This window comes from Spermophilus citellus (assembly GCF_964194105.1).
Source record: "Spermophilus citellus genome assembly, chromosome: 11".
NCBI classification, from domain to species: domain Eukaryota; kingdom Metazoa; phylum Chordata; class Mammalia; order Rodentia; family Sciuridae; genus Spermophilus; species Spermophilus citellus.
The window spans coordinates 81,672,418-81,697,650 of record NC_138192.1 but is presented as its reverse complement, the minus strand read 5'-3'; the positions used below and the strand labels follow the sequence as shown (position 1 = coordinate 81,697,650).

Genomic DNA, 25,233 nt, shown 5'->3' with positions numbered 1-25,233 from the left:
CACATCCATCCTCTGTGGTCGAAGAAGTACTTTTATTAAAAGAAAAGGCAGTATCTGAAGTGGATGAAGAGCAAAGTATGACTCTGCCAAAGCCAGAGGCACAAAATGCTCTCATTCTGAGTCAGAGTTTAGCTGAGGGACACATGGAAAGTTTTGAGGGTCCTGATGTGGTGATTTCTAAGGTGAACTATGAGCCCCTGGTTCCTTCAGAACACACATGCACAGAAGAAAGCAAAATCTTGATGGAAATCACAGATCAACTAGAAAGTGCAGGGCAAGATATTGCAGTGAGCACTGAGGAAGGCAAGTCTGTTAGGTTCCCATTAGCACTTGAGGAGAAGCAGGTTCTGCTCAAAGAAGTGCATTCTGATGACACAGCAGTGCCCCTGAACCAAACCACTGAGTGTAAAACAGAGCCTGTGGCAATCAAGGTGGTGCAGGAGGTGCAGGGATGTGACATTCTTTCTAAGGAAAGCTTGCTTTCTGCTATTCCAGAAGAGCAGCGATTAGACCTGAAGACTCAAATCCGCAGGGCTTTGCAGGCTGCAGTAGCCATTGAGCAACCCAGTCTTTTCTCTGAGTGGTTAAGAAACATTGAAAAGGTAGAGGTCAAGGCTCTGCACTTCACCCAAGAACCCAAACGCATCATGTGTACCTACCTTATTACTTCAGCTAAGTCCCTAACAGAAGAATTAACCATCGCTATTGAAGGTATTGATCCTCAAACAGCTAACCTGAAAATCGAACTGAAGGACACTTTGTGCTCCATTATTTGTGAAGAGATAAACATCTTAATGGCTGAGGATCCTAGAATTCAGAAAGGAGCCATAACAGGTATGCAGGAAGATGTGGATTATTTTGCAGATTTGCAGAATGTTGAAGCAATCACTGAGGTCAAATCTGAATGCTTCGTGTCCACGGAAGAGGTCAGTTGTTTTAAGGTGGAGAGTCAGGTCAAAGATGTGGATGGCACAGCTGCCACTGAGGATGTGGCTTCAGCTGCCATCTCTGATGAAACTCAGGATGAGATTCCGATACCTTCAGAGGAAAAAGAGAAAGCCGCTAAAAGCCATACCGAGGAGGGTGGTATGGTGAAGATACAAGAAACCGAGGGCAGCTTACTTAAAGAGGACTGCCCTGTTGTACAGACACCCTTGAAGGACAACACTTCTGAGGAGGGTGAGGTTGTTTCCTTCATGGTATCCATAACAAATGCTAAAGAGGTGAATTGGTTTTTTGAGGGTAAACTGGTGCCTTCAGATAAAGAGTTCAAGTGTTTACAAGATCGGGATACATATACACTGGTAATTGACACAGTAAACGCAGAGGACCACCAAGGAGAGTACGTCTGTGAGGCCTCGAATGACAATGGAAAAACCTCAACATCAGCAAAACTCACTGTAGTGGAGAGAGGTTGGATTTTTAAGGATTAAATGGATCAAGCTCTAATACCCACTGAATTGTAATGATTGAGGTTTTGTCACTGAGTTTTTACTTATCAACCATTTCCAGGATGCAAGTTATTTAGAATAAGAATGAAATGGCCTACGTAATCATGGTTATTAGCTATGTTTACTTGCTGCCTCGTTGGGTAGCCCGCTATCATAACTACGATACTACTTATTTTTAAAATAAAACATTTTAAAATAATAAATAATTTTAAAATAATGTTTTATTTTAAAACGTTTTGTTTTAAAATGTTTCGTAATACCAAGTAAATATGCTTTTTAGTTGATTTTTATATGGAAATACTTTAATAATATGTACAAAAAGCTATACATGAACATCTAGCCATTTCTGAAATCACCAATCGCATTCCTAAATTTGAAATAACCATGATTAGTTGTCCATTTGTGTTTAATGTTTCTATTTCTTTTCTGCTATTGTTTTTGCTTCATCACTTTGCTTAATCATGTTTTCTCACATTATTTTCAATGTTCCTAGTAAGCATGGTTTTTAAGGAATATATCATGTTATGCATGTAAGCCAATAGCAATCACATTTTAATATTTTTTTCACAAATCACCGCAAAGTAATGAATATGTTAGAGCTGCGTATTGCCTCCTTTGCCTTTAATGATCTTTCTCATTTTCCAGTCACTTGTCTTAAACTGCAGCAATCCGTCTCACCAATTTCCACTGTTTTACTTCATTAACAGCAACAAAAGTTAGAAGAAAAAGAAAAATGGGGTGTACGTGATAAGGAGGCCTGCTAATGGACTCTGCTTCCTTTTGCAGCTGCCCCAGTGATCAAGAGGAGAATCGAACCCTTGGAAGTAGCTTTAGGCCACTTAGCCAAATTCACCTGCGAGATCCAAAGTGCCCCCAATGTCCGGTTCCAGTGGTTCAAAGCTGGCAGAGAAATTTATGAAAGTGACAAGTGTTCTATTCGATCTTCAAATTACGTCTCCAGCCTGGAAATCCTGAGGACACAGGTCGTGGACTGCGGCGAGTACACCTGTAAGGCTTCCAACGAATATGGCAGTGTCAGCTGCACAGCCACGCTGACTGTGACAGGTAAATACCCAGCAAGTAACATGGATGTTGTCACCTATGGTTGCTTTCTATACAGGTGCAGAAAGTGCTGCCCATGGGAACCGCTAGTAACAAGATGGTAACCTGGTAGGGCAGAGCCCATGTGGAACAAAAGTCATAATTTATGGTTATATTTCTAATCAGCAGCCAAAGGAAAAATAGCTTATTACTTGAGAACAATGTTAAGTCATCAAATGAGCATGGCTTAGTCCCTAATATAAAATATTCGAGGACAATTCAGTGCTACTCAAAAGTAAATGGTCTCAATGAATTTAATAGTCTGAAGTCAAATAACCAATTAATAGAATCACAAGCTGAAAAGAGCCAGTATATAAGACTAAAATTTTTAAAACCCAAATTTCAGATACACACCTAGTGCAAGACTCAAAACAAGGGTTCTCACCTCAGGCTTTACTCCTAATTTTATAATAAGGGCAACTTACACAAAAATTGTGCTCTCAATCTTCTAACTGACCCACCAGATGACTTTCAAAGTGTTAATTAACACTCATCCAATGTCTGAATTCCCTCAGTAGCCAAAGAAAAAAACAAACCAGTGAATTGTTTTTCCTTCCTCCCTCTTTCTCTTTTACTTTCTTCCTTTCAAGAGAAAATTTAAGTGTGAGCTATGGTATGAGGATGGGGTAGCAGTGCCCTCAAGTCATGCACTGACGATTGGAGGGGGAGACAGTCCCTGGGTCGATGGCAGCATCCAGGGGAAGGACAAATGTAGCACATTTCTTTGCCATGAAAAAGGCAGGGTTCTCTGAACTTCCTCCTCTTTGCAAACTTTTTACATATGAGAAAGTTTCTGAGATTCTAAGATATCCAGTTCACGTCACATAGCCAGTGGTTTTCACTCTATGGTCAAAGTATCTCCATGCAACCAAGTAGGTGGCATTATTCTTACTGACACTTTTGGATATTTCTTTACCTGAATTAGACCAATTCAGTAATGGAACCGAATCAAAGCCTCACAAAGTAAGAGGAAAGGACAAGGAGGAGGATTTTGTTTTTAATTAGAGAGTTTTCTAAAGGCTGGCTTCAAAATGCAGAATGGAAATGGGAAAATACTGCTATTGGATATTTTAACAAGTTTAAAATAGCCTAGGGTATGTACTCAGGTGAAGCCATTTAAGGGTTTCCTGGCATCGAACATGAGGGTTAGAAAGACTTCACAAAACTGCCTCAATCTTCTTATAATATCCCTACTCTTTTGAAGAGTTTGAGAACATTTTCTTTATCTTTATTGCATAGTCTTCTAATTTGTAAAATAAAGGTATCAGCTGAATTGCCTTTCAAATAATTCAAACTATGAATCAGCTACTATTATGAACAAAGTTTTAGCAGTGTGGCTTCACACAGGAACATTTGTTCTTTGCTTTGATAGATAATTTAAGTGCTGTCTCCCTCCTCCACAAAGATGTGTTTCTCATCATTTTCCTTTGACAAATCTTTTGGTCTTAGTAACATATTTACCCTTTTTTAAATAATGTCTCTAAAAATATAATTTATCTTTTCTCTGTCTTGGAACATAATTATGGCAAGAGCTTTGGTGGGGACTACGTGTAATGCTGGAAAACTTTCTTTTGCAGAGGCATATCCACCAACCTTTCTCTCCAGACCCAAGTCCCTTACGACTTTTGTGGGTAAGGCAGCCAAGTTCCTCTGCACAGTGGCAGGAACTCCCGTGATCGAAACCATTTGGCAGAAAGATGGTGCTGCTCTCTCTCCTTCACCTAAGTGCAAGATTTCAGATGCAGAAAACAAACACAGTTTAGAGCTCTTGAATCTTACCATTCAAGACCGAGGAGTCTACTCTTGTAAGGCTTCTAACAAGTTTGGAGCAGACATCTGCCAAGCAGAGTTAATTATAATCGACAAACCACATTTCATTAAAGAGTTAGAGCCCGTGCAGTCCGCTATCAATAAGAAGGTCCATCTTGAGTGCCAGGTAGATGAAGATAGGAAAGTCACAATTACCTGGAGCAAAGATGGGCAAAAACTTCCCCCTGGGAAGGATCATAAAATCTATTTTGAAGATAAAATAGCATCACTTGAGATTCCGCTGGCCAAACTAAAAGATTCTGGAACCTATGTGTGTACAGCTTCCAATGAGGCTGGGAGCAGCTCCTGTTCAGCCACAGTTACCGTCAGAGGTAAGAATCTTCTTCCTTCCTTCCGAAGTCTCCATAGACAAACCGATAACAAACAAAATGCAGTCTGCACATTTTGTATTAAAATAATTGCATTCAGCAAATGCGTGGGTCTGGGGGTAGTCCTAGCACTGTTTGATTTTTATGTTTTTCAATCTTCTTCAGAATCCGCTTACTTCTGTTAAAACTGTCATTGCAGACAAAGAAGCTTGCTTAAAATTTCTTCTAAGAACTTTGTGTCTAGAAATTCTTTATTGTCTTTTATAAAATCTATGTGTTGTATAGATATAGTTTGTTGGCTTTCTTTTTTAATCCAGAAGACTGGGGACATGTTTTTGAATGATGAAAAGCTATGGTTTGTCCCACTGTTTCTTTTTTCAGAAATTCCATGAAAATATTTTCAGTGTGTTCAGTCTTTTTGTTGTCTACGTCCGCTTTTCTTTTGTGGAGCGTATGTTTCAGCTCTTTTTTCCCTTTTTTCTCTTTTGTAAACTTCATGTAGAGCCACCATCCTTTGTGAAGAAGGTGGATCCCTCTTATTTAATGCTCCCAGGTGAATCAGCACGCCTACATTGCAAGCTGAAAGGCTCACCTGTGATCCAGGTGACTTGGTTTAAAAACAACAAAGAACTTAGTGAAAGTAACACGGTCCGAATGTCCTTTGTCAATTCTGAGGCTATCCTCGACATCACGGATGTCAAAGTGGAAGACAGCGGGAGTTACTCCTGCGAAGCAGTGAATGAGGTTGGCAGTGATAGCTGCAGCACTGAGATAGTGATCAAAGGTTTGTGTGCCCGGTTACAGTCCCTCATATTTTTTTTTCCCCTGTGAAAAGATTTCCTTTTCAATTGCTTGTGACATCTTACTGATACAATGCTCTCATGCTTTTGTAGAACCTCCTTCTTTCATCAAAACTCTTGAGCCTGCAGACATAGTGCGAGGAACAAATGCCCTGCTTCAGTGTGAAATCTCAGGCACGGGACCATTTGAAATTAGCTGGTTTAAAGATAAGAAGCAAATTCGAAGTAGTAAAAAATACAGGCTGTTTTCCCAGAAGTCCCTGGTGTCTCTGGAAATCTTTTCTTTCAATAGCGCGGACGTTGGTGAATATGAGTGTGTGGTTGCTAATGAAGTCGGGAAGTGCGGCTGCGTCGCAACACACTTGTTAAAAGGTCAGTGTGTGGAAAACCGCTGTCTCTCTAAGACATTGTACAAATGGCTTTCTTAGCCATGGAAGGGAAACTTGTACTACTTCTACTGGCCTATCCTTTAAACTTTTTTTTTTGGGGGGGGGGTGGTTTCACTTGGGGCCCAGGGAGCAAAGTCAGAGGCTGTCACACCATCTGTATATCTGTATCCTGATACCAGTGTCAATATTTATTTATTTGATAGCAAAGGAGAATGACATAATAGGCATTTTGTTCCATTGATAAGATTTATCTTCTATGCTTCTGTCTCTTGGATGAGATTGTTAATTCTTCTTGAATGCTCTTTCTTCTTCTAATTAACCAACACTATGAAATAGCAGTATTGGGGGAAAAAAATAAATGTAATCTAGATAAAACTCTTAAATACAGATAGTGTTGAGAGGGTCTGGGAATTGATCACTGTATGCTCTCTTTAACTAGAACCACCAACCTTTGTCAAGAAAGTAGATGACTTTACGGCACTCGCAGGACAAACTGTTACTTTACAAGCTGCGGTAAGAGGGTCAGAACCCATTTCTGTCACCTGGATGAAAGGACAAGAGATCATTAAAGAAGATGGAAAAATCAAAATGAGCTTTACCAACGGTGTTGCAGTCTTAATCATCCCTGATGTTCAAATTAGCTTTGGTGGCAAATACACATGTCTGGCTGAAAATGAAGCCGGAAGCCAAACATCAGTTGGGGAGCTAATAGTTAAAGGTTTGTGCAGGAACATTTTAACTTTGTATTATTCTTTCCATTTAAAGTGAAACTGTCATTCACACTTAGGGATCCTAACTATTCAATACCATTTTAGAACCTGCCAAAATCATTGAGCGAGCAGAACTGATCCAGGTGACAGCAGGAGACCCAGCCACACTGGAGTACACTGTCGCAGGCACCCCTGAACTCAAGCCCAAATGGTACAAAGATGGGAGACCTTTGGCTGCCAGTAAAAAGTACCGCATAAGTTTTAAAAACAATGTTGCCCAACTCAAATTTTATTCCGCTGAACTGCATGATAGTGGCCAATACACATTTGAAATTTCCAACGAAGTGGGCAGTAGCTCTTGCGAGACAACCTTCACAGTATTAGGTTAGTATTTTTAGGAAACTGCATTACACATTTCTTTAAAACCTAACAAATGGCCAAAGTTAACCATGGAGCATTTTTCCATATTAATCCTTATGTCCTTCTTCTGCCACCAACAGATCGAGACATTGCTCCGTTTTTTACCAAACCCTTGCGCAATGTGGATAGCATTGTTAGTGGTTCCTGCAGGCTGGACTGCAAAATTGCTGGCTCCCTCCCCATGAGGGTGTCTTGGTTTAAGGATGGTAAAGAAATAGCCTCTTCTGACAAATACAGAATAGCATTTGTGGAAGGCACAGCCTCTTTGGAGATCAGCAGAGTAGACATGAATGATGCAGGAAATTTCACTTGTCGAGCTACAAATTCTGTGGGAAGCAAAGAAAGCAGCGGAGCCCTGATTGTGCAAGGTTGGCTGGAGACTTTGCATTCCATTCATACTCTAGACAATGTTCAAATTGAGTCTTCTTCCCTTATATCCCACTTCTTAACTCTTTAAAATTCTCTTATACCTCTTCTTCAGAACCACCCAGTTTTGTAACTAAACCAGGATCCAGGGATGTTCTGCCTGGTTCAGCAGTGTGCCTGAAGAGCACTTTTCAAGGATCTACTCCTCTCACCATCAGATGGTTCAAGGGTGACAAAGAGCTGGTCTCTGGTGGAAGCTGCTATATAACCAGAGAAGCTTTAGAGAGTTCCCTGGAACTCTACGCAGTAAAAACCTCCGATTCAGGAACATATACATGCAAAGTTAGCAATGTCGCCGGAAGCGTGGAATGCAGTGCAAACTTATTTGTAAAAGGTTTGCATTGTTTTCTTGACATCTTTGTGCTACTTTTGTTATGCCAATTCTTTCATCTTTCTCATGTTTCTTAATCACTTCCTGCCTTCCACAGGACCTGCCACATTTATTGAAAAATTAGAACCCTCACAGCTGTTAAAGAAGGGAGATGCCACCCAGCTAGTCTGCAAAGTAACTGGTACCCCTCCAATTAAAATAACGTGGTTTGTGAATGATAGAGAAATCAAGGAGAGCAACAAACACAAAATGTCTTTTGTGGAGTCCACTGCAGTTCTAAGACTTACAGATGTTGGCACTGAAGACAGTGGTGAATATATGTGTGAAGCTCAAAATGAGGCTGGCAGTGACCACTGTAGCAGCATTGTAATAGTCAAAGGTTTGTGTTGACTCTGTCCCTGGGTTTCCAAATTTATGGCCCATAGCACAGATCCCTCCCGGTTAACCCAAACCATTCCTTTTTCACTGTAGAGTCACCTTACTTTACCAAGGAATTTAAGCCAGTTGAAGTGTTGAAAGAATATGATGTCATGTTGCTGGCTGAGGTGGCAGGCACACCTCCCTTTGAGATCACCTGGTTCAAAGACAACACAGTCTTGAGAAGTGGTAGAAAATATAAAACCTTCATTCAGGATCAGTTGGTGAGCCTGCAGATCCTCAAGTTCGTAGCTGCAGATGCTGGTGAATATCAGTGTCGGGTGACCAACGAGGTGGGCAGCAGCACCTGCAGTGCCAGGGTGACATTAAGAGGTTAGTGTCAGTTCAAAGGATGGACTGTCTCTTCTGTAGAGTCAGTTCTTAAGAGAAAAAGCTGGGTTTTGCCATAAAGCTGGTATTGATCGAGAATTCATTCTTCTGTTAGAACCTCCATCCTTTGTAAAGAAGATCGAAAGCACCAGCTCCCTCCGAGGAGGCACGGCTGCCTTCCAGGCTACTCTGAAGGGCTCCTTGCCAATCACAGTGACTTGGTTAAAAGACAACGATGAAGTCACTGAAGATGATAATATAAGAATGACCTTTGAGAACAATGTGGCCAGTCTGTACCTCAGTGGCATTGAAGTGAAGCATGATGGGAAATATGTCTGTCAGGCCAAAAATGATGCAGGAATACAAAGATGCTCTGCGTTACTTTCAGTAAAAGGTTGGTTCACAAAGCTTGCCTCAGGTTTGAGGACGAAATGTAGATGTGAGCCGTTCAGCAGAGCAGTTCACAGCCCACATCTATCCCTTTGTTTTCTGCAGAACCTGCAACAATCACCGAGGAGGCTGTGTCCATAGATGTCACCCAAGGAGACCCAGCCACTTTGCAAGTTAAATTTTCAGGGACTAAGGAGATTATAGCCAAATGGTTTAAAGATGGCCAAGAACTGACCCTGGGCCCCAAATATAAAATCAGTGTCACTGACACAGTGTCAATACTGAAGATTATTTCTACAGAAAAGAAAGATAGTGGAGAATACACTTTTGAGGTCCAAAATGATGTTGGGAGAAGCAGTTGCAAGGCTAACATTAATGTATTAGGTTGGTATTCCTTTTCTCCAGAGACCTGGGCCTTTCTGTACTCCTTCCTCTCTTTTAATTTAACAGAAAAAAAAAATTTTTTTTGACAGATTAACCTGACTTTTTTTTTTCTTTTTGTATTGGATAGATCTTATCATACCTCCTTCATTCACCAAAAAGCTGAAGAAAATGGACAGTATTAAAGGGTCTTTTATTGACTTAGAATGTATAGTGGCTGGGTCACATCCTATAAGCATCCAATGGTTCAAAGATGACCAAGAAATATCAGCTAGCGAAAAGTACAAATTCTCTTTCCATGACAATACGGCCTTCTTGGAAATCAGTCAGCTGGAAGGTTCCGACAGCGGGACATACACTTGTTCTGCCACCAATAAGGCAGGACACAACCAGTGCAGTGGCCATCTGACAGTCAAAGGTCGGTCGGCAGCTTTTTTCATCACCGATTAGGAATTTATTGCTCTTTTACGCCTTAATTCTGACCTTCATTGCTCAATTCCAAAATAAATCTTCCCCTCTCCTTTTGCTTGTTTTTCTTTCACCCCAGAACCTCCTTACTTCGTGGAAAAGCCACAGTCACAAGATGTCAATCCCAGTACGAGGGTTCAATTAAAGGCTCTTGTGGGTGGCACTGCGCCCATGACCATAAAGTGGTTTAAGGACAACAAAGAGTTGCACTCGGGAGCAGCTCGCTCTGTTTGGAAGGATGACACCTCCACCATTTTAGAACTCTTTTCAGCCAAGGCTGCTGACTCAGGCACCTACATTTGCCAACTAAGCAATGATGTTGGCACAGCAACTAGTAAAGCCACCCTTTTTGTAAAAGGTCTGGTCTCTCCATCACCTTATTTTCTTACTTATCTAGATTTTCTTGGGGGAGGGAAGAAATTTATTAAGAAAGCCATTTTGCTGGTTGGACTTTGTTTTTAAAAAATGTTCAATATCATCCCTTTCTTTCATCTTTAGAACCTCCTCAATTCATTAAGAAGCCCAGTCCAGTGTTAGTGCTGAGGAATGGACAATCAACAACGTTCGAATGCCAAATAACGGGCACCCCAGAAATCAGAGTTTCTTGGTATCTGGATGGGAATGAAATAACAGACATTAGGAAGCATGGCATTTCCTTCATGGATGGTTTAGCCACCTTCCAGATTTCTGGCGCGAGGGTAGAAAATAGTGGGACTTATGTCTGTGAAGCTCGAAATGATGCAGGCACAGCAAGCTGCAGCATTGAATTAAAAGTGAAAGGTTGGTTATGGGAATCTGCTTTCCATTTTGGCTGTGCTGCCTGATGGGCCCTGGGCTTCCCTTGAATAAGCTGCTGTCTGTCTTCTTTCGAATCTTTAGAGCCCCCCACCTTTATCAGGGAGCTGAAGCCCGTGGAAATAGTGAAAGATAGTGATGTGGAGCTAGAGTGCGAAGTCACAGGAACGTCTCCATTTGAAGTCACTTGGCTGAAGAATAACAAGGAAATTCGAAGTGGCAAAAAATACACCCTGACAGACAGAGTGTCCGTGTTTAACCTCCATATAACCAAGTGTGACCCTTCAGACACTGGTGAATATCAGTGCATTGTAGCCAATGAGGGTGGCAGCTGTTCCTGCAGTACCAGAGTTGCGCTGAAAGGTCAGTTCTTTTCAAGAAAAAGGCTACCAAATAAATACCCTCAGTGCTCTTTCATTTCTTAATGGTGGGTAGGAGTTAAAACAGACCTCTTTTTTCATCCTCTTTTATTTGACCACAGAACCACCTTCGTTCACCAAGAAAATAGAAAATGTCACCACAGTCTTGAAGAGTTCTGCCACTTTTCAGGGTACCGTGGCTGGTTCTCCCCCCATCTCTGTAATCTGGCTAAAGGATGATCAGATTCTTGACGAAGATGACAACACTCGTATTTCATTTGTGAACAATGTGGCCTCACTTCAAATCAGAAGCGTGGATAACGGACACAGTGGGAGATACACGTGTCAAGCCAAGAATGAGTCCGGAGCCGAGAGATGTTATGCTTTCCTTTTAGTGCAAGGTTTGTAAGCTGTCCTCTCTCAACGTTAGTCAATGGAGACAATTCATAGGCACCCCTTAGTTCCAGTGGAATTATCAGTGTAACTCATCCCTATTTCCATTCTTACTTCAGAACCTGCTCAAATCATAGAGAAAGCCAAATCAGTCGATGTTACTGAGAAAGACCCCGTGACCTTGGAGTGTGTTGTAGCTGGAACACCAGAACTCAAAGTGAAATGGCTTAAAGATGGGAAACCAGTTGTACCCAGTAGATATTTCTCAATGAGTTTTGAAAATAATGTGGCCAGTTTTAGGATTCAATCAGTAATGAAGCAAGACAGCGGTCAATATACTTTCAAAGTAGAAAATGACTTTGGAAGCAGTAGCTGTGACGCCTACCTCAGAGTGCTAGGTGTGTATATTTGCCCCAGTCAGCTTCCCTTATTTATATTATGTTCTTTGTAAGCAAAGAGCAACAGATTAATAGATATATTGTGTTGTTTGCATTGAATAGATGAAAACATTCCTCCATCCTTCACTAAAAAATTGACCAAAATGGATAAAGTTCTGGGCTCTTCTATTCATATGGAATGCAAAGTTTCTGGTTCACTTCCTATTAGTGCTCAGTGGTTTAAAGATGGAAAAGAAATATCTACAAGTGCAAAATACAGACTTGTATGTCATGAAAACACCATGTCACTTGAAGTTAATAATCTGGAATTAGAAGATACTGCAAATTACACATGCAAAGTGTCAAATGTAGCAGGAGATGATGCATGCAGTGGCATCTTAACTGTGAAAGGTTAGCATTTCTTTACCTCCTCTTGATTCTTCTTTGTGAATGCTTTAAAAACATATAACTTATCCTTGTGTCCTTTAGAGCTTAAATCATAATTCTGTTTCTTTAGACACATACTCATTGTGTTCAAGAAATATTCAGCTATTACCTCTTTTCAGGAGTATTTTCTTATATTTCCTAAACTATCAAAATAATTCAGCTACAAGGAATATAATTAAATATATCTCTCTTAAAATCTATAGAACCACCAAGCTTCCTAGTAAAACCTGAGCGACAACAAGCCATACCTGATTCTACAGTGGAATTTAAGGCAGTACTAAAAGGAACACCACCATTTAAAATAAAATGGTTTAAGGATGATGTGGAACTTGCCTCTGGACCTAAATGTTTCATTGGCTTGGAAGGGTCAACTAGCTTCTTAAATCTCTACTCAGTGGATGCTTCCAAGACTGGACAATATACTTGCCAAGTTACCAATGATGTTGGTAGCGACTCTTGTACCACGATGTTGCTTGTGACAGGTGTGCAAGTTTTATTGTTTTATGTTTCTGTCTGACCCATGTCTCTGGTTCTTGCTGTACTCTGTTGATGCATCTTTCTAACACAGTAGACTGTCTTTGCCAGAATTTGACTGTGTTTGCCATGTTTCTTTCTAACTTGTTATTCATTTCTGTTCCCTCATAATCTCCCTTTTCCTGACTCTCTAGAACCACCAAAGTTTGTGAAGAAATTAGAAGCATCCAAAATAGTGAAAGCAGGTGACTCCTCACGACTTGAATGCAAGATAACTGGATCTCCAGAAATCAAAGTTGTGTGGTATAGAAATGAGCATGAACTCCCAGCCAGTGATAAATACCGAATGACCTTCATCGACTCAGTGGCTGTCATACAGATGAACAATCTCAGTACTGAGGATAGTGGAGATTTCATTTGTGAGGCTCAGAATCCTGCAGGCAGCACAAGCTGCAGTACCAAGGTCATAGTAAAAGGTAGAAATCTCATCCTTACATTTCTCCTCCTACCCTGCACATCAGAGTTCTTTGTTCTTTATTGCAATTTTAGTTTCCATTTCAGATCATAGACTATTTTCCTAAGCTGGCATTATTCCCCTTTATAGATGTTACAGCTTCTTAAGCTTTGCTTATGTATAGCAAGGCATTTTGAGATATTTTTCTTGTTATTCCAATGCCATAATTCTGAGCACCACAATACACTGGCCAAACATCAAATTTGATGATGATTCAAAAATGCATACACACACATGGGCTGGGGATGTGGCTCAAGTGGTAGCGCGCTCGCCTGGCATGCATGCGGCCCAGGTTCGATCCTCAGCACCACATACAAACAAAGATGTTGTGTCCGCCAAAAACTAAAAAATAAATATTAAAAAATTCTCTCTCTCTCTCTCTCCCTCTCTCTCTCTCACTAAAAAAAAAATGCATACACACAAAATAGGCATTTTAAAATTGATTTTTGCCTTCAGTCACCTTCCAAAACCATTATCATCCTTACAATAATCTCTAGCATAACAAGGATATATATGCAATGTGTTAGTAGTAGAAGTTTTAACATTAAATTTAAAAGGGACAATAATATTTTTCCCTCTTCTCAAGAATTGGTTCCATTAAAAATGCAACTGATGGCACGTTGGTGCAAATAGTGTTGGTGTTTTCGGCTGCAATTTTCCAGTATTTTTTGTCACAAAGCTCAAGTTTATCATCTTGTAAGGCAATGATTGCAAGAACCATTTGCTGAAGTGGAAGACTTAGTTGGGGTGATTTCCAGATATCTCAGTTGTAAAGCATACAAACAAAAAAATTCCAATCCTGAAGTCAGAATTCCATACTTCATGGAAATCATGAAGTATTAATATTTATTAATATGTTTGTTTGCTTGTAAGCTTCTTGTCTGTCTTTGTAATGCAAGATAAATTGGTAAGGTGGAATAGACAGAATGTTGACCTGCTCAGTCATGATCTAGGATCTACATGGGTTTTCTACCCATGAGTTGATTGCCTTGTAAAGGTTAATGGCCTCTCAGAAGTTCTTCTTCCTCAATAGTGCTAATGCTAGACACTACTAACCCATTATAGTATCTTAAATCTTCCAATTTAAGAACAAAGAAATAAAAAAATTTATTTAATAAAATTAAATAGCCCAATTCATGAGACATTCTTGTTTTTTACAGAACCACCTGTGTTTAGCAGTTTCCCTCCTGTAGTTGAAACCCTTAAAAATACTGAAGTTAGTCTTGAATGTGAACTTTCTGGAACACCACCATTTGAGGTGGTATGGTACAAAGACAAGAGGCAACTCCGAAGCAGCAAGAAATATAAGATTGCATCTAAAAACTTCCATGCAAGTATTCACATTCTTAATGTTGAATCTTCCGACATTGGTGAATACCACTGCAAAGCACAGAATGAAGTAGGAAGTGATACTTGCATTTGTATCATAAAATTAAAAGGTAAGCATATTTCTTGCACATGGCAGAAATGTCAGGAATCTGCAAAATACTCATTTCTTTTCTCTCTTCTATTATCTGAGCAATTTTTTCAACAATCTCCATCCATCTTTTCCTGTTCAGAACCTCCAAAATTCATTTCCAAAGTGAGCAGCCTCACTGTCGTAGCTGGCGAGCCCGCTGAATTACAAGCATTCATAGAAGGCGCCCAGCCAATTTCCGTCCAGTGGCTGAAAGAGAAAGAAGAAGTGGTTAGAGAAAGTGAAAACATCAGAATTACATTTGTGGAAAATGTTGCAACTCTGCAGTTTGCAAAAGCAGAGCCAGCTAATGCTGGAAAATATATCTGCCAAGTTAAGAACGATGGTGGAATGAGAGAGAACATGGCCACACTGACTGTCTTAGGTTGGTACAAAAATCCCCTGATAGAAACTGGTGCCAAGTGCTGAAGTGGCTTACAGGCAGAATCTCTTTTTCTGACTTTCTTCTAGACCTGTATTGACCCTCGCCTATTTGGAAAATTTAGGGGAAAGAACTAACTGATCTTTCAAACACTCTTTTCTGTTTCTATAAACCTTCCAGGTTCAAAACAAAAGCCAGCCATTTGTTTTATTGTGTATATACTACTTTTCTTGATGGATTAGCAAATATAATTTTGACTCTCTTGTTTAAGCATGAATTAATTAGGATTCCAGCATATGTTGCGAGGAAATTTGTTTCCAAAGTAATAGTTTTGTTAAAGTTGATAAGAACTCCAATGAGCAACGTTTGATAGGAAAGACTTAAACTTTCATCTTTGGGAATATTAAATTTCATTTTAATATTAATTTGGGAGCTATCTGAATAATACCTTAAAGTAGAACAGAAATATCAAGTGATTCAAAATATCAGGTAGACATTGCTCCAAAGAGGTCAAGGACAAATTGAACATGTTGTCTAATGTCCACTGTCAAAACTGTTTTCGAGTCAAGTAGTACACAAATAATAACTGCCGTAAATTTATGACAACATGTAATTATAGATTCGTATATTAAAGTCAACAGAGAAGCCTAACATAATCATCTCATTGATCTCAAAGATCTCAACTTTGACAGATAGGTATCACGTTGTATTTCAGAGCCCGCAGTCATTGTCGAGAAGGCAGGACCGATGACAGTGACAGTAGGAGAAACGTGCACTTTGGAGTGTAAGGTGGCTGGCACTCCTGAACTCTCCGTCGAATGGTACAAGGACGGGAAGTTGTTGACCAGCAGCCAAAAACACAAGTTTAGCTTCTACAACAAAATCTCTTCCTTAAAGATTCTCTCAGTGGAGAGGCAAGATGCAGGCACATACACCTTCCAGGTTCAAAACAATGTTGGGAAAAGTAGCTGCACAGCTGTGGTTGATGTTTCAGGTTAGTTCTGGTGTTTTCCTTTTGTTGTTTATACAAATTCCTTTTACAAGTTTTTCTTCTTTCAATCTCTTCTATTCTTTCAAATCACAATGAGTCTCTTGCCTTTCCTCATACAGACCGGATGGTTCCTCCTTCCTTCACACGAAGACTGAAAGACACTGGTGGGGTCCTGGGTGCTTCTTGCATCTTGGAATGCAAAGTAGCAGGATCATCACCTATCTCTGTTGCCTGGTTTCATGAGAAGACTAAGATTGTCAGTGGAGCAAAGTACCAAACCACATTTTCAGATAATGTCTGCACATTGCAGTTGAATTCTCTGGACGCCTCAGATATGGGCAATTACACATGTGTAGCTGCTAATGTCGCTGGGTCAGATGAATGCCGTGCAGTGTTGACTGTACAAGGTCAGTGTCTGTCAACTTCTTAAGGAATTCCTTACAAATTCCTACCATATTGATATACATCCAAAAGTGCTCTTATATTTTATTCAAAATTGCAACCAAATTCAAACATCACAGGATCTTTTGTCTCTCACATTTATGTACAGAACCACCCTCTTTTGTGAAAGAACCTGAACCTCTGGAAGTACTACCAGGCAAAAATGTAACCTTCACAAGTGTTATTCGAGGAACCCCACCATTCAAGGTCGGCTGGTTCAGAGGTGCCAGAGAACTGGTGAAAGGAGATAGGTGCAACATCTACTTTGAAGACACTGTGGCAGAACTTGAGTTATTTAATATTGACATATCTCAGAGTGGGGAATATACTTGTGTGGTGTCCAACAATGCTGGCCAGGCATCCTGCACTACGCGTCTTTTTGTAAAAGGTTTGTTCAAGTGCATTCACTTGCTCATCCTGTTTCCTATACATTTTGGGGTTGTTTTGTTGTTGTTGTTGTGTGTGTGTTTAACTGCTGTGCTTTGTCACCAGAACCAGCTACGTTTGTGAAGAAATTAAGCGATCATTCTGTAGAACCAGGGAAGTCTATAATTCTGGAGAGCACCTACACTGGAACACTTCCCATCTCAGTCACCTGGAAAAAGGATGGCGTTAGCATATCTCCATCTGAAAGATGCAATGTAGTCACAACAGAGAAAACTTGCATACTGGAAATTCTGAATAGCACAAAAAGAGATGCAGGACACTATTCCTGTGAGGTTGAAAATGAAGCAGGAAGGGATGTGTGTGAAGCTCTGGTTTCTACATTAGGTGTGTTACCTTATTCTCTCCCATATGTTTTGCATTCTTCTAGAATAGAGCATGGTTGGTTTGGTTTTCTTTAATTCCATTTTCTGATTGTGAGACTTTCTTCTTTAGAACCACCTTATTTCATATCGGAACTGGAACCTCTGGAGGCATCAGTTGGAGATTCAGTTTCTTTGCAATGCCAAGTTGCTGGGACACCAGAGATTACAGTGTCTTGGTACAAGGGAGATACCAAGTTACGGTCAACTCCTGAATACAGGACCTACTTTACAAACAATGTGGCCACACTTGTTTTTAACAAAGTGAATATCAACGATAGTGGAGAGTACACATGTAAAGCAGAAAATAGCATAGGATCTGCTTCTTCCACAACTGTCTTCAGAATTCAAGGTGATATTATTTTACACATAAGTGATTTCTTTTTTCCCCCTAATTTTCTCACAACTTCTTGGTGAGAAACTTCTCAATTGCACTACTAATGCCTCAAGTCTTACTTGTCTTCCTACAGAGCGCCAACTCCCACCTTCCTTTGCAAGACAATTAAAGGACATTGAACAAACTGTTGGGTTACCTGTTACACTCACTTGTCGACTAAATGGCTCCGCCCCCATCCAAGTGTGCTGGTACAGAGATGGGGTACTTTTAAGAGATGACGAAAATCTACAGACATCATTCGTAGATAATGTGGCAACTCTGAAAATTTTGCAGACTGACTTGAGTCACTCTGGCCAGTATTCTTGCTCAGCCTCCAATCCACTTGGAACAGCATCTTCTAGTGCTAGACTGACAGCCAGAGGTTTGTTCCCATGTCACCCTTTCTCTTTGCAAACCATGATTTCCTATTTCATTGTCAAAGTAGAAATGACCTACAAGAAAAAGCACAGAAATATACATTGCCCTTTCTTCTCATCTTCCAGAACCTAAGAAATCTCCCTTCTTTGACATCAAGCCCGTATCAATAGATGTCATTGCTGGAGAGAGTGCTGATTTTGAGTGTCATGTTACTGGTGCCCAACCAATGCGAATCACTTGGTCAAAAGACAACAAGGAGATCCGTCCTGGAGGAAATTATACAATCACCTGTGTGGGCAACACTCCTCACCTGAGAATTCTTAAAGTAGGCAAAGGAGACTCTGGTCAGTACACTTGCCAAGCCACCAATGATGTTGGCAAAGACATGTGTTCAGCTCAACTCAGTGTGAAAGGTATCTGTCATAGACCAGTGTTTATTCTTTCCTGTGTTTAAGTTATTGTCTTTGAAAATTTTTCTTAGTTTTTAAATGTTTGAGATGAACTAATTGGATCATGTTAGAATTGTTGGAGGCAATATTAACCAAAGATCTGTTTTCTCTGTTATGCCTTAAGTTAGTATATTCTAAGTGTAACCTTGCCAAAGAGTATTGTTTCATGGTCTTTGTCAAATGTTGTTTCAACTATACATTCTCCCTTTTCATTCTTTTTCTGTTATGACCCTTTGATTCATCTTGCTAAATTTTGATCATATCCATATGTAACATATTAGCTAGTATTTTTAACTTACATATCCAGACTACAGTATCTCAACTGAATTCTCTATTAAAATATTAAAATAGGATTTAATAAAAAGATAACTTATTTTACCATAAATTTATTAGAGTATGATCTAAAAAATAAACCAGTTTACATATGAACTCATTGGCTGCTCAACTACAAAACTAGGCTATATTAACATGTAAATATTCCTTACGGACTGTTTCCTTTGGTTTGATAGAACCTCCAAAATTTGTGAAGAAACTAGACGCTTCCAAAGTTGCAAAGCAGGGAGAATCCATCCAACTGGAATGTAAAATCAGTGGTTCCCCAGAAATCAAAGTTTCATGGTTCCGAAATGACGGTGAACTCCATGAAAGTTGGAAATACAACATGTCATTTGTTAATTCTGTGGCCCTGCTCACCATCAATGAAGCCAGTGCTGAGGACAGTGGGGACTACATCTGTGAAGCTCATAATGGTGTGGGTGACGCCAGCTGCAGCACCTCACTGACGGTTAAAGGTTAGATACGCTTGGCTCCCTTTTCCTACCTTCCCTCTAATTTGGATTCCTTCTTAGTAGTGTTATGAGATTCAGAATGAAAGTTTGCTTGCAACTCTTGAGCTGGTTTTCATGAATTTGTAATTTCTTGGGTCAACCCGTAGTGTCATTTGGTCATACCAGACACTCTTAATGATCCCACATTGATAGGAAATATTTCTAGATACTGGAAACGAGAAACCTAAAGTCTAGGAATTTTTTAAAAATCTTTTTTGGAAGCAGATATTCTCATTGTGTGTCATCTTTTTTCCCTCTGGTAGCACCTCCTGTTTTCATTCAGAAGCCTCCTCCAGTAGGAGCCCTTAAAGGTTCTGATGTGATCCTCCAGTGTGAGCTTTCGGGAACCCCACCATTTGAAGTGGTGTGGGTGAAAGACCGAAAACAAGTTCGAAGCAGCAAGAAATTTAAAATCACTTCCAAAAACTTTGATACCAGTCTTCATATTCTTAATCTTGAAGCTTCCGATGTAGGGGAGTATCATTGCAAAGCCACTAATGAGGTGGGAAGTGACACGTGTGTTTGCACAGTCAAGTTCAAAGGTTTGTATACATGGGCACAAAAATACATGCCTTTCCCTTTAATTTCTTCCTGCTTGACTAATAATTGATGTGACTATGACTCTCATTTTTTTTTCCTCCACACAAATTTCTTCCATTAGAACCTCCCCGTTTTGTGAAAAAGTTAAGCGACACCTCCACTCTTATTGGGGATGCCGTTGAGTTACAGGCTGTGGTGGAAGGCTTCCAGCCAATATCTGTGGTCTGGCTGAAAGATAAAGGTGAAGTCATCAGAGAGAGTGAAAACATTCGGATTTCATTCATTGATAACATCGCAACCCTCCAACTGGGAAGCCCAGAAGCATCCAATTCTGGAAAATATGTATGCCAAATCAAAAATGATGCTGGCATGCGAGAGTGCTCAGCAGTCTTGACTGTACTAGGTTAGTAGCAAAGTACAGTACATGAAAAAATTGACCCCGGCGATCATTTTCTGCAAATAGTACTCTTAATGCTATAATATGGTGACTTTTTTTTCAATGCAATATGCTTCTTCTTTTAGAACCAGCCAGAATCGTAGAGAAACCAGAACCTATGACTGTCACTACTGGAAATCCTTTTGCATTAGAGTGTGTGGTGGCTGGAACACCAGAACTTTCAACCAAATGGTTCAAAGATGGAAGAGAATTATCTGCAGACAGCAAACATCACATTACATTTATCAAAAACGTGGCTTCTCTTAAAATCCCTTGCACAGAAATGAGCGACAAGGGGTTATATAGCTTTGAAGTGAAAAACAGTGTTGGCAAAAGCAACTGTACCATATCTGTCCATGTTTCTGGTGAGTAAAGTGAGATGTTTATAAATGCACCATTTATTTCTTGAAGGGGAAAAATAAATTTTTTTAAATGGAAAACTACCCTTCTCCATGTAGATCGGGTTGTGCCTCCGTCCTTCATCCGCAAACTGAAAGACACTCACGCCTCCCTGGGCACCTCAGCTGTTCTAGAGTGCAGAGTCGCTGGCTCAGCCCCAATTTCGGTAGGCTGGTTTCAGGATGGAAATGAGATCGTCAGTGGGCCCAAATGTCAATCCAGCTTTTCAGAAAACGTCTGTACTTTGAAACTGAGCTCGCTGGAGCCCTCCGACACCGGCACGTACACCTGCGTGGCTGCCAACGTGGCAGGTTCTGATGAATGCTCCGCATTTCTGACTGTCCAAGGTCAGTGTGAAGGACAGGCGCAATGCAAGGTTCCTTCCCCATGCCTAACACCTGCCTGGCCAGGAATTCCTTTGTTTTGTCTTCACTTTTAGTCTTCCTTTTCTTTAAGGAGTAAGCACACTTCTCACTTAATTTTTTTTCCTCTCTCTTTCACTTCCCCCACCCCCTGGGGTATCTAGAACCACCATCTTTTGAACAAACTCCTGATTCTGTGGAAGTTCTTCCAGGAATGAGCCTGACATTCACCAGTGTCATTAGAGGCACCCCTCCCTTCAAGGTCAAGTGGTTTAAAGGCAGCAGGGAACTGGTGTCAGGGGAGTCTTGCACCATCTCTCTGGAAGGCTTTGTCACAGAACTGGAATTGTTTGAGGTAGAGCCACTGCAGAGTGGAGACTATTCTTGCCTTGTTACCAATGATGCTGGCAGTGCTTCCTGTACCACACATCTTTTTGTGAAAGGTTTGCTCTTTTCTCCAATTCCTGTATCTTTTAAAAATTTTCCTAAGTCTTCATTTGAAGGTATAACTTGCCCTCACATTTTCTTCTTATAGAACCAGCCACTTTCGTGAAAAGACTGGCTGATTTCAGTGTTGAAACAGGAAACCCCATAGTTCTGGAGACCACCTTCACTGGCACACCTCCCATCTCCGTGAGTTGGATGAAGAATGAGTTTCCTCTTTCACAGTCTCAGAACTGCAGTATCACCATGACAGAAAAATCTTCCATACTGGAAATTCTTGAAAGCACAATAGAGGATTATGCACAGTACAGTTGCCTGATAGAAAATGAAGCTGGGCAAGACATTTGTGATGCTCTGGTATCAGTCTTAGGTGTGTTGACAGTTACCTCTTTATTATTTTTTTTTTATTATTCTCTTCCTTCTGAAATGCCCTCTTTGAGTTAGCATGATCGATTGATTACCATCCTTTGTACCTTAGAACCACCTTATTTTATTGAGCCTCTGGAACATGTGGAAGCAGCTCTTGGAGAGCCTACAACTTTACAATGTAAAGTGGATGGAACTCCAGAAATTAGAATCTCTTGGTACAAAGAGCACACAAAACTACGATCGGCTCCTGCATACAAAATGCAATTCAAAAATAATGTTGCCTCCTTAGTCATCAACAAAGTGGATCACAGTGATGTGGGAGAGTATACATGCAAGGCGGAGAACAGCGTGGGTGCAGTCGCTTCTTCAGCTGTGCTTGTTATCAAAGGTGACCATGGTTTTCTTTAACAAGTCTTGCCATGTGTTGACAGATTCATTTTCTTGGAAACATCAGCATTTTAATGGGTTGAGATATGTTAGAGATGTATGCTCTCTTGTCAATAAGGATTATCTGCAACTTCTTTTCAGAGCGCAAACTTCCACCTTCCTTTGCAAGAAAACTGAAGGATGTTCATGAGACTCTTGGTTTCCCTGTTGCATTTGAATGTCGCATCAATGGCTCGGAACCTCTTCAGGTGTCTTGGTACAAGGATGGGGTACTTTTGAAAGATGATTCTAATTTGCAAACATCTTTTATTCATAATGTAGCAACTCTTCAGATTTTGCAAACTGACCAGAGTCATGTTGGTCAGTACAATTGCTCAGCTTCCAATCCTCTTGGGACTGCGTCATCCAGTGCCAAGCTCATTCTCTCAGGTGAGTATTACATCATATTACCCTCTTTATTACAAAGCAGCTTCATTGCTTCTGGCCATCAAAGGACTGTTGTCATTTAATTTCTTTTCCATATCTGGGAACATGGCAACTAAAATCGCCATGTTGGTCTTCATTCTTTTCAGAGCATGAAGTGCCTCCTTTCTTTGATCTAAAACCTGTATCAGTAGATCTTGCTCTTGGAGAAAGTGGTTCTTTTAAATGTCACGTCACTGGAACTGCACCAATCAAAATCACCTGGGCCAAAGATAACAGAGAGATTCGCCCCGGAGGCAACTACAAGATGACTTTGGTTGAAAATACTGCCACTCTGACTGTTCTCAAAGTAGCCAAAGGCGATGCTGGGCAGTATACCTGCTATGCAAGCAATGTTGCTGGAAAAGACTCTTGTTCTGCTCAGCTGGGTGTACAAGGTACTTGTCAGAGTGGAGTACCAACAACTCTTATATTTTCAATGTCTTAAGATACAGGATGGTGGGTATACTTGAGAACTATGTATAGGACCATGGTCTAGTGATTAGAAATGATCAAATGGGGCATGGAGGTATAGCTCAATGATAGAGCACTTGCCCGGTATGTATAAGACTGGTTTCAATCCCTAGCCACTTAATTAAAAAAAAAAAAGAAAAAAGAATCAAATGGCTCAAGGACCTTCTAAATAAGGACTGATTTTTCAATATAAAACTGGGAAAAACATGAACTGAAAATTTCTTTTCAAAGTGTATAAATAGAGACTAGGGAGATAGCAAACAAAAATTTTTCACAGAATTGCAAGAAAACTCAAGTTCGGATGAAGTTACCAGAGAACAAAAAGAAGAAATTTATCTCAAATGATTTATTTTCCACAGTACTTACTGATTGTGAGTGGATTCTCCCCCCTCCAAGGCATAATTCAGCTCCAAACTCTTAAGCCCTTCCAAAAGAAGCCAGATTAATTATAAAGTCAACTTCTTTTCCTCCACTAGCTCTGCTTAATTAATAGTGGAAGTCAAGGGGCTGAGGGGAAGCACATCAGTATCTGATATTATGGAAGACAGTCATGCTTTTCATGGCAGCTGTTGTCAGAGATTAAACACTTAACTCAGTAGACTGCTGGTCTAACCCATTAGAGCATTTTAAAGGATTTTTTTTATTTTCTTTTTTGGTAATGGTTTATAAATACCTTGAAATTAAAATAGAATTAGATTTAGCAGCCCATTTGCTCTATGACATATACCAAGTCATTTTTACCTCCCTAAGCCTGAATATTTGGCTTCAGTTAATAAAGAAATCATTGATCTCACCCACTTCAAAAGGAAATTAAGAGGGTCGAAGAAATAGCTATTTAAGACCCATAAGAGATAATGGTACTTTAAAAATATTACCATATCTGACCCATTTTGCTCTGGCTCTTCATAGTGCATCACTGACATCTTCACAGCCCTCGGAAGTACATGGTCCTCTACTGGTCACACAAACGAAAACCATCAAACTCCCTCAGCCTCTGAGAGGGCTTCCATTGCTATTGCCTCTGGTCTTGGCACTAGAGAAGCGCTTCTTTGCTAGGAAGAGGATTGCACCATCCTTCCTTTAGTCGTAATACTTGACATTTGTATATATACAAAAAAAATACATGTTCTATTTTAGGGGTTTTTCTACTTAGGTTTCATTTAACTATTCTTCCTTGAACTGCACTAAATGAATTTGTTTTCTGGAACTAAGGGATTCTCTGACAGAGATGCCTTTTTTCACCTCATCTTGAATTATATGTGTCTTTTCCATCCCTTAACTTGTGTTTTTCCCCTTGGTTCCCTAGAACCACCCAGGTTCATTAAGAAGCTAGAACCTTCACGAATTGTCAAACAGGATGAATACACAAGATATGAATGCAAGATAGGCGGATCTCCGGAAATCAAAGTTTTATGGTACAAAGATGAGACTGAAATTCAAGAGAGTAGTAAATTCAGAATGTCATTCATCGACTCAGTGGCGGTGCTGGAAATGCATGGCCTGAGTGTGGAGGACAGCGGGGACTACACGTGCGAGGCCCACAATGCCGCAGGCAGTGCGAGCAGCAGCACTTCCTTAAAAGTTAAAGGTCAGACCTTCCTCCCCCTTGGCAGTCTTCACCTTAGCCTTACCCCATCCTATAGGCTTCTTTATTCTCTGACTCTCCATCTGCATTTTAAAATCGTTCAAAGGCACAATAAAAAAAAATGGGAAGTGATGCCTTTTCTTTCTCTGACAGAGTGAAAACTGATTCTTACCTTTAACCATATTCTTACAGAATACCTCCTAATTTTCCCTTTCTTCCCATTTTAGAACCACCTGTTTTCCGCAAAAAGCCTCATCCCATTGAGACACTCAAAGGAGCTGATGTTCACCTTGAATGTGAGCTTCAGGGCACTCCTCCCTTCCAAGTTTCTTGGCATAAAGACAAGAGAGAACTTAGGAGTGGCAAGAAGTATAAGATCATGTCTGAAAACTTCCTCACGAGTATCCACATCCTGAATGTGGACACTGCAGACATTGGGGAGTATCAATGCAAAGCTACAAACGACGTGGGAAGTGACACTTGTGTTGGGTCTATCACTCTGAAAGGTTAGATTAGCATCATTCTCTTTTTAATTTTAAAACTGTCCTGCCTGCCTTA

At 40.3% G+C, this 25,233-nt stretch overlaps 1 protein-coding gene across 1 annotated transcript in view; it reads left to right on the top strand.

Moving 5' to 3' along the window:
* TTN (titin) overlaps positions 1 to 25,233 on the top strand; it is a 266,424-nt gene that overhangs the window by 65,206 nt on the left and 175,985 nt on the right. Inside the window, exons 45-86 of the mRNA XM_081261924.1 lie at positions 2,238 to 2,516; positions 4,130 to 4,693; positions 5,193 to 5,474; positions 5,584 to 5,862; positions 6,319 to 6,597; positions 6,695 to 6,973; positions 7,090 to 7,377; positions 7,491 to 7,769; positions 7,864 to 8,145; positions 8,238 to 8,516; positions 8,629 to 8,907; positions 9,009 to 9,287; positions 9,415 to 9,702; positions 9,832 to 10,110; positions 10,251 to 10,532; positions 10,632 to 10,910; positions 11,029 to 11,307; positions 11,419 to 11,697; positions 11,800 to 12,087; positions 12,327 to 12,605; positions 12,792 to 13,073; positions 14,272 to 14,550; positions 14,671 to 14,952; positions 15,665 to 15,943; positions 16,060 to 16,347; positions 16,491 to 16,769; positions 16,874 to 17,152; positions 17,261 to 17,539; positions 17,658 to 17,945; positions 18,067 to 18,354; positions 18,900 to 19,181; positions 19,481 to 19,759; positions 19,879 to 20,160; positions 20,280 to 20,558; positions 20,652 to 20,939; positions 21,119 to 21,397; positions 21,490 to 21,768; positions 21,877 to 22,155; positions 22,296 to 22,583; positions 22,727 to 23,014; positions 24,397 to 24,678; positions 24,903 to 25,181. Coding sequence (XP_081118050.1) covers positions 2,238 to 2,516; positions 4,130 to 4,693; positions 5,193 to 5,474; positions 5,584 to 5,862; positions 6,319 to 6,597; positions 6,695 to 6,973; positions 7,090 to 7,377; positions 7,491 to 7,769; positions 7,864 to 8,145; positions 8,238 to 8,516; positions 8,629 to 8,907; positions 9,009 to 9,287; positions 9,415 to 9,702; positions 9,832 to 10,110; positions 10,251 to 10,532; positions 10,632 to 10,910; positions 11,029 to 11,307; positions 11,419 to 11,697; positions 11,800 to 12,087; positions 12,327 to 12,605; positions 12,792 to 13,073; positions 14,272 to 14,550; positions 14,671 to 14,952; positions 15,665 to 15,943; positions 16,060 to 16,347; positions 16,491 to 16,769; positions 16,874 to 17,152; positions 17,261 to 17,539; positions 17,658 to 17,945; positions 18,067 to 18,354; positions 18,900 to 19,181; positions 19,481 to 19,759; positions 19,879 to 20,160; positions 20,280 to 20,558; positions 20,652 to 20,939; positions 21,119 to 21,397; positions 21,490 to 21,768; positions 21,877 to 22,155; positions 22,296 to 22,583; positions 22,727 to 23,014; positions 24,397 to 24,678; positions 24,903 to 25,181 — 12,108 coding nt within the window. The remainder of the gene's footprint in view (positions 1 to 2,237; positions 2,517 to 4,129; positions 4,694 to 5,192; positions 5,475 to 5,583; positions 5,863 to 6,318; positions 6,598 to 6,694; positions 6,974 to 7,089; positions 7,378 to 7,490; positions 7,770 to 7,863; positions 8,146 to 8,237; positions 8,517 to 8,628; positions 8,908 to 9,008; positions 9,288 to 9,414; positions 9,703 to 9,831; positions 10,111 to 10,250; positions 10,533 to 10,631; positions 10,911 to 11,028; positions 11,308 to 11,418; positions 11,698 to 11,799; positions 12,088 to 12,326; positions 12,606 to 12,791; positions 13,074 to 14,271; positions 14,551 to 14,670; positions 14,953 to 15,664; positions 15,944 to 16,059; positions 16,348 to 16,490; positions 16,770 to 16,873; positions 17,153 to 17,260; positions 17,540 to 17,657; positions 17,946 to 18,066; positions 18,355 to 18,899; positions 19,182 to 19,480; positions 19,760 to 19,878; positions 20,161 to 20,279; positions 20,559 to 20,651; positions 20,940 to 21,118; positions 21,398 to 21,489; positions 21,769 to 21,876; positions 22,156 to 22,295; positions 22,584 to 22,726; positions 23,015 to 24,396; positions 24,679 to 24,902; positions 25,182 to 25,233) is intronic.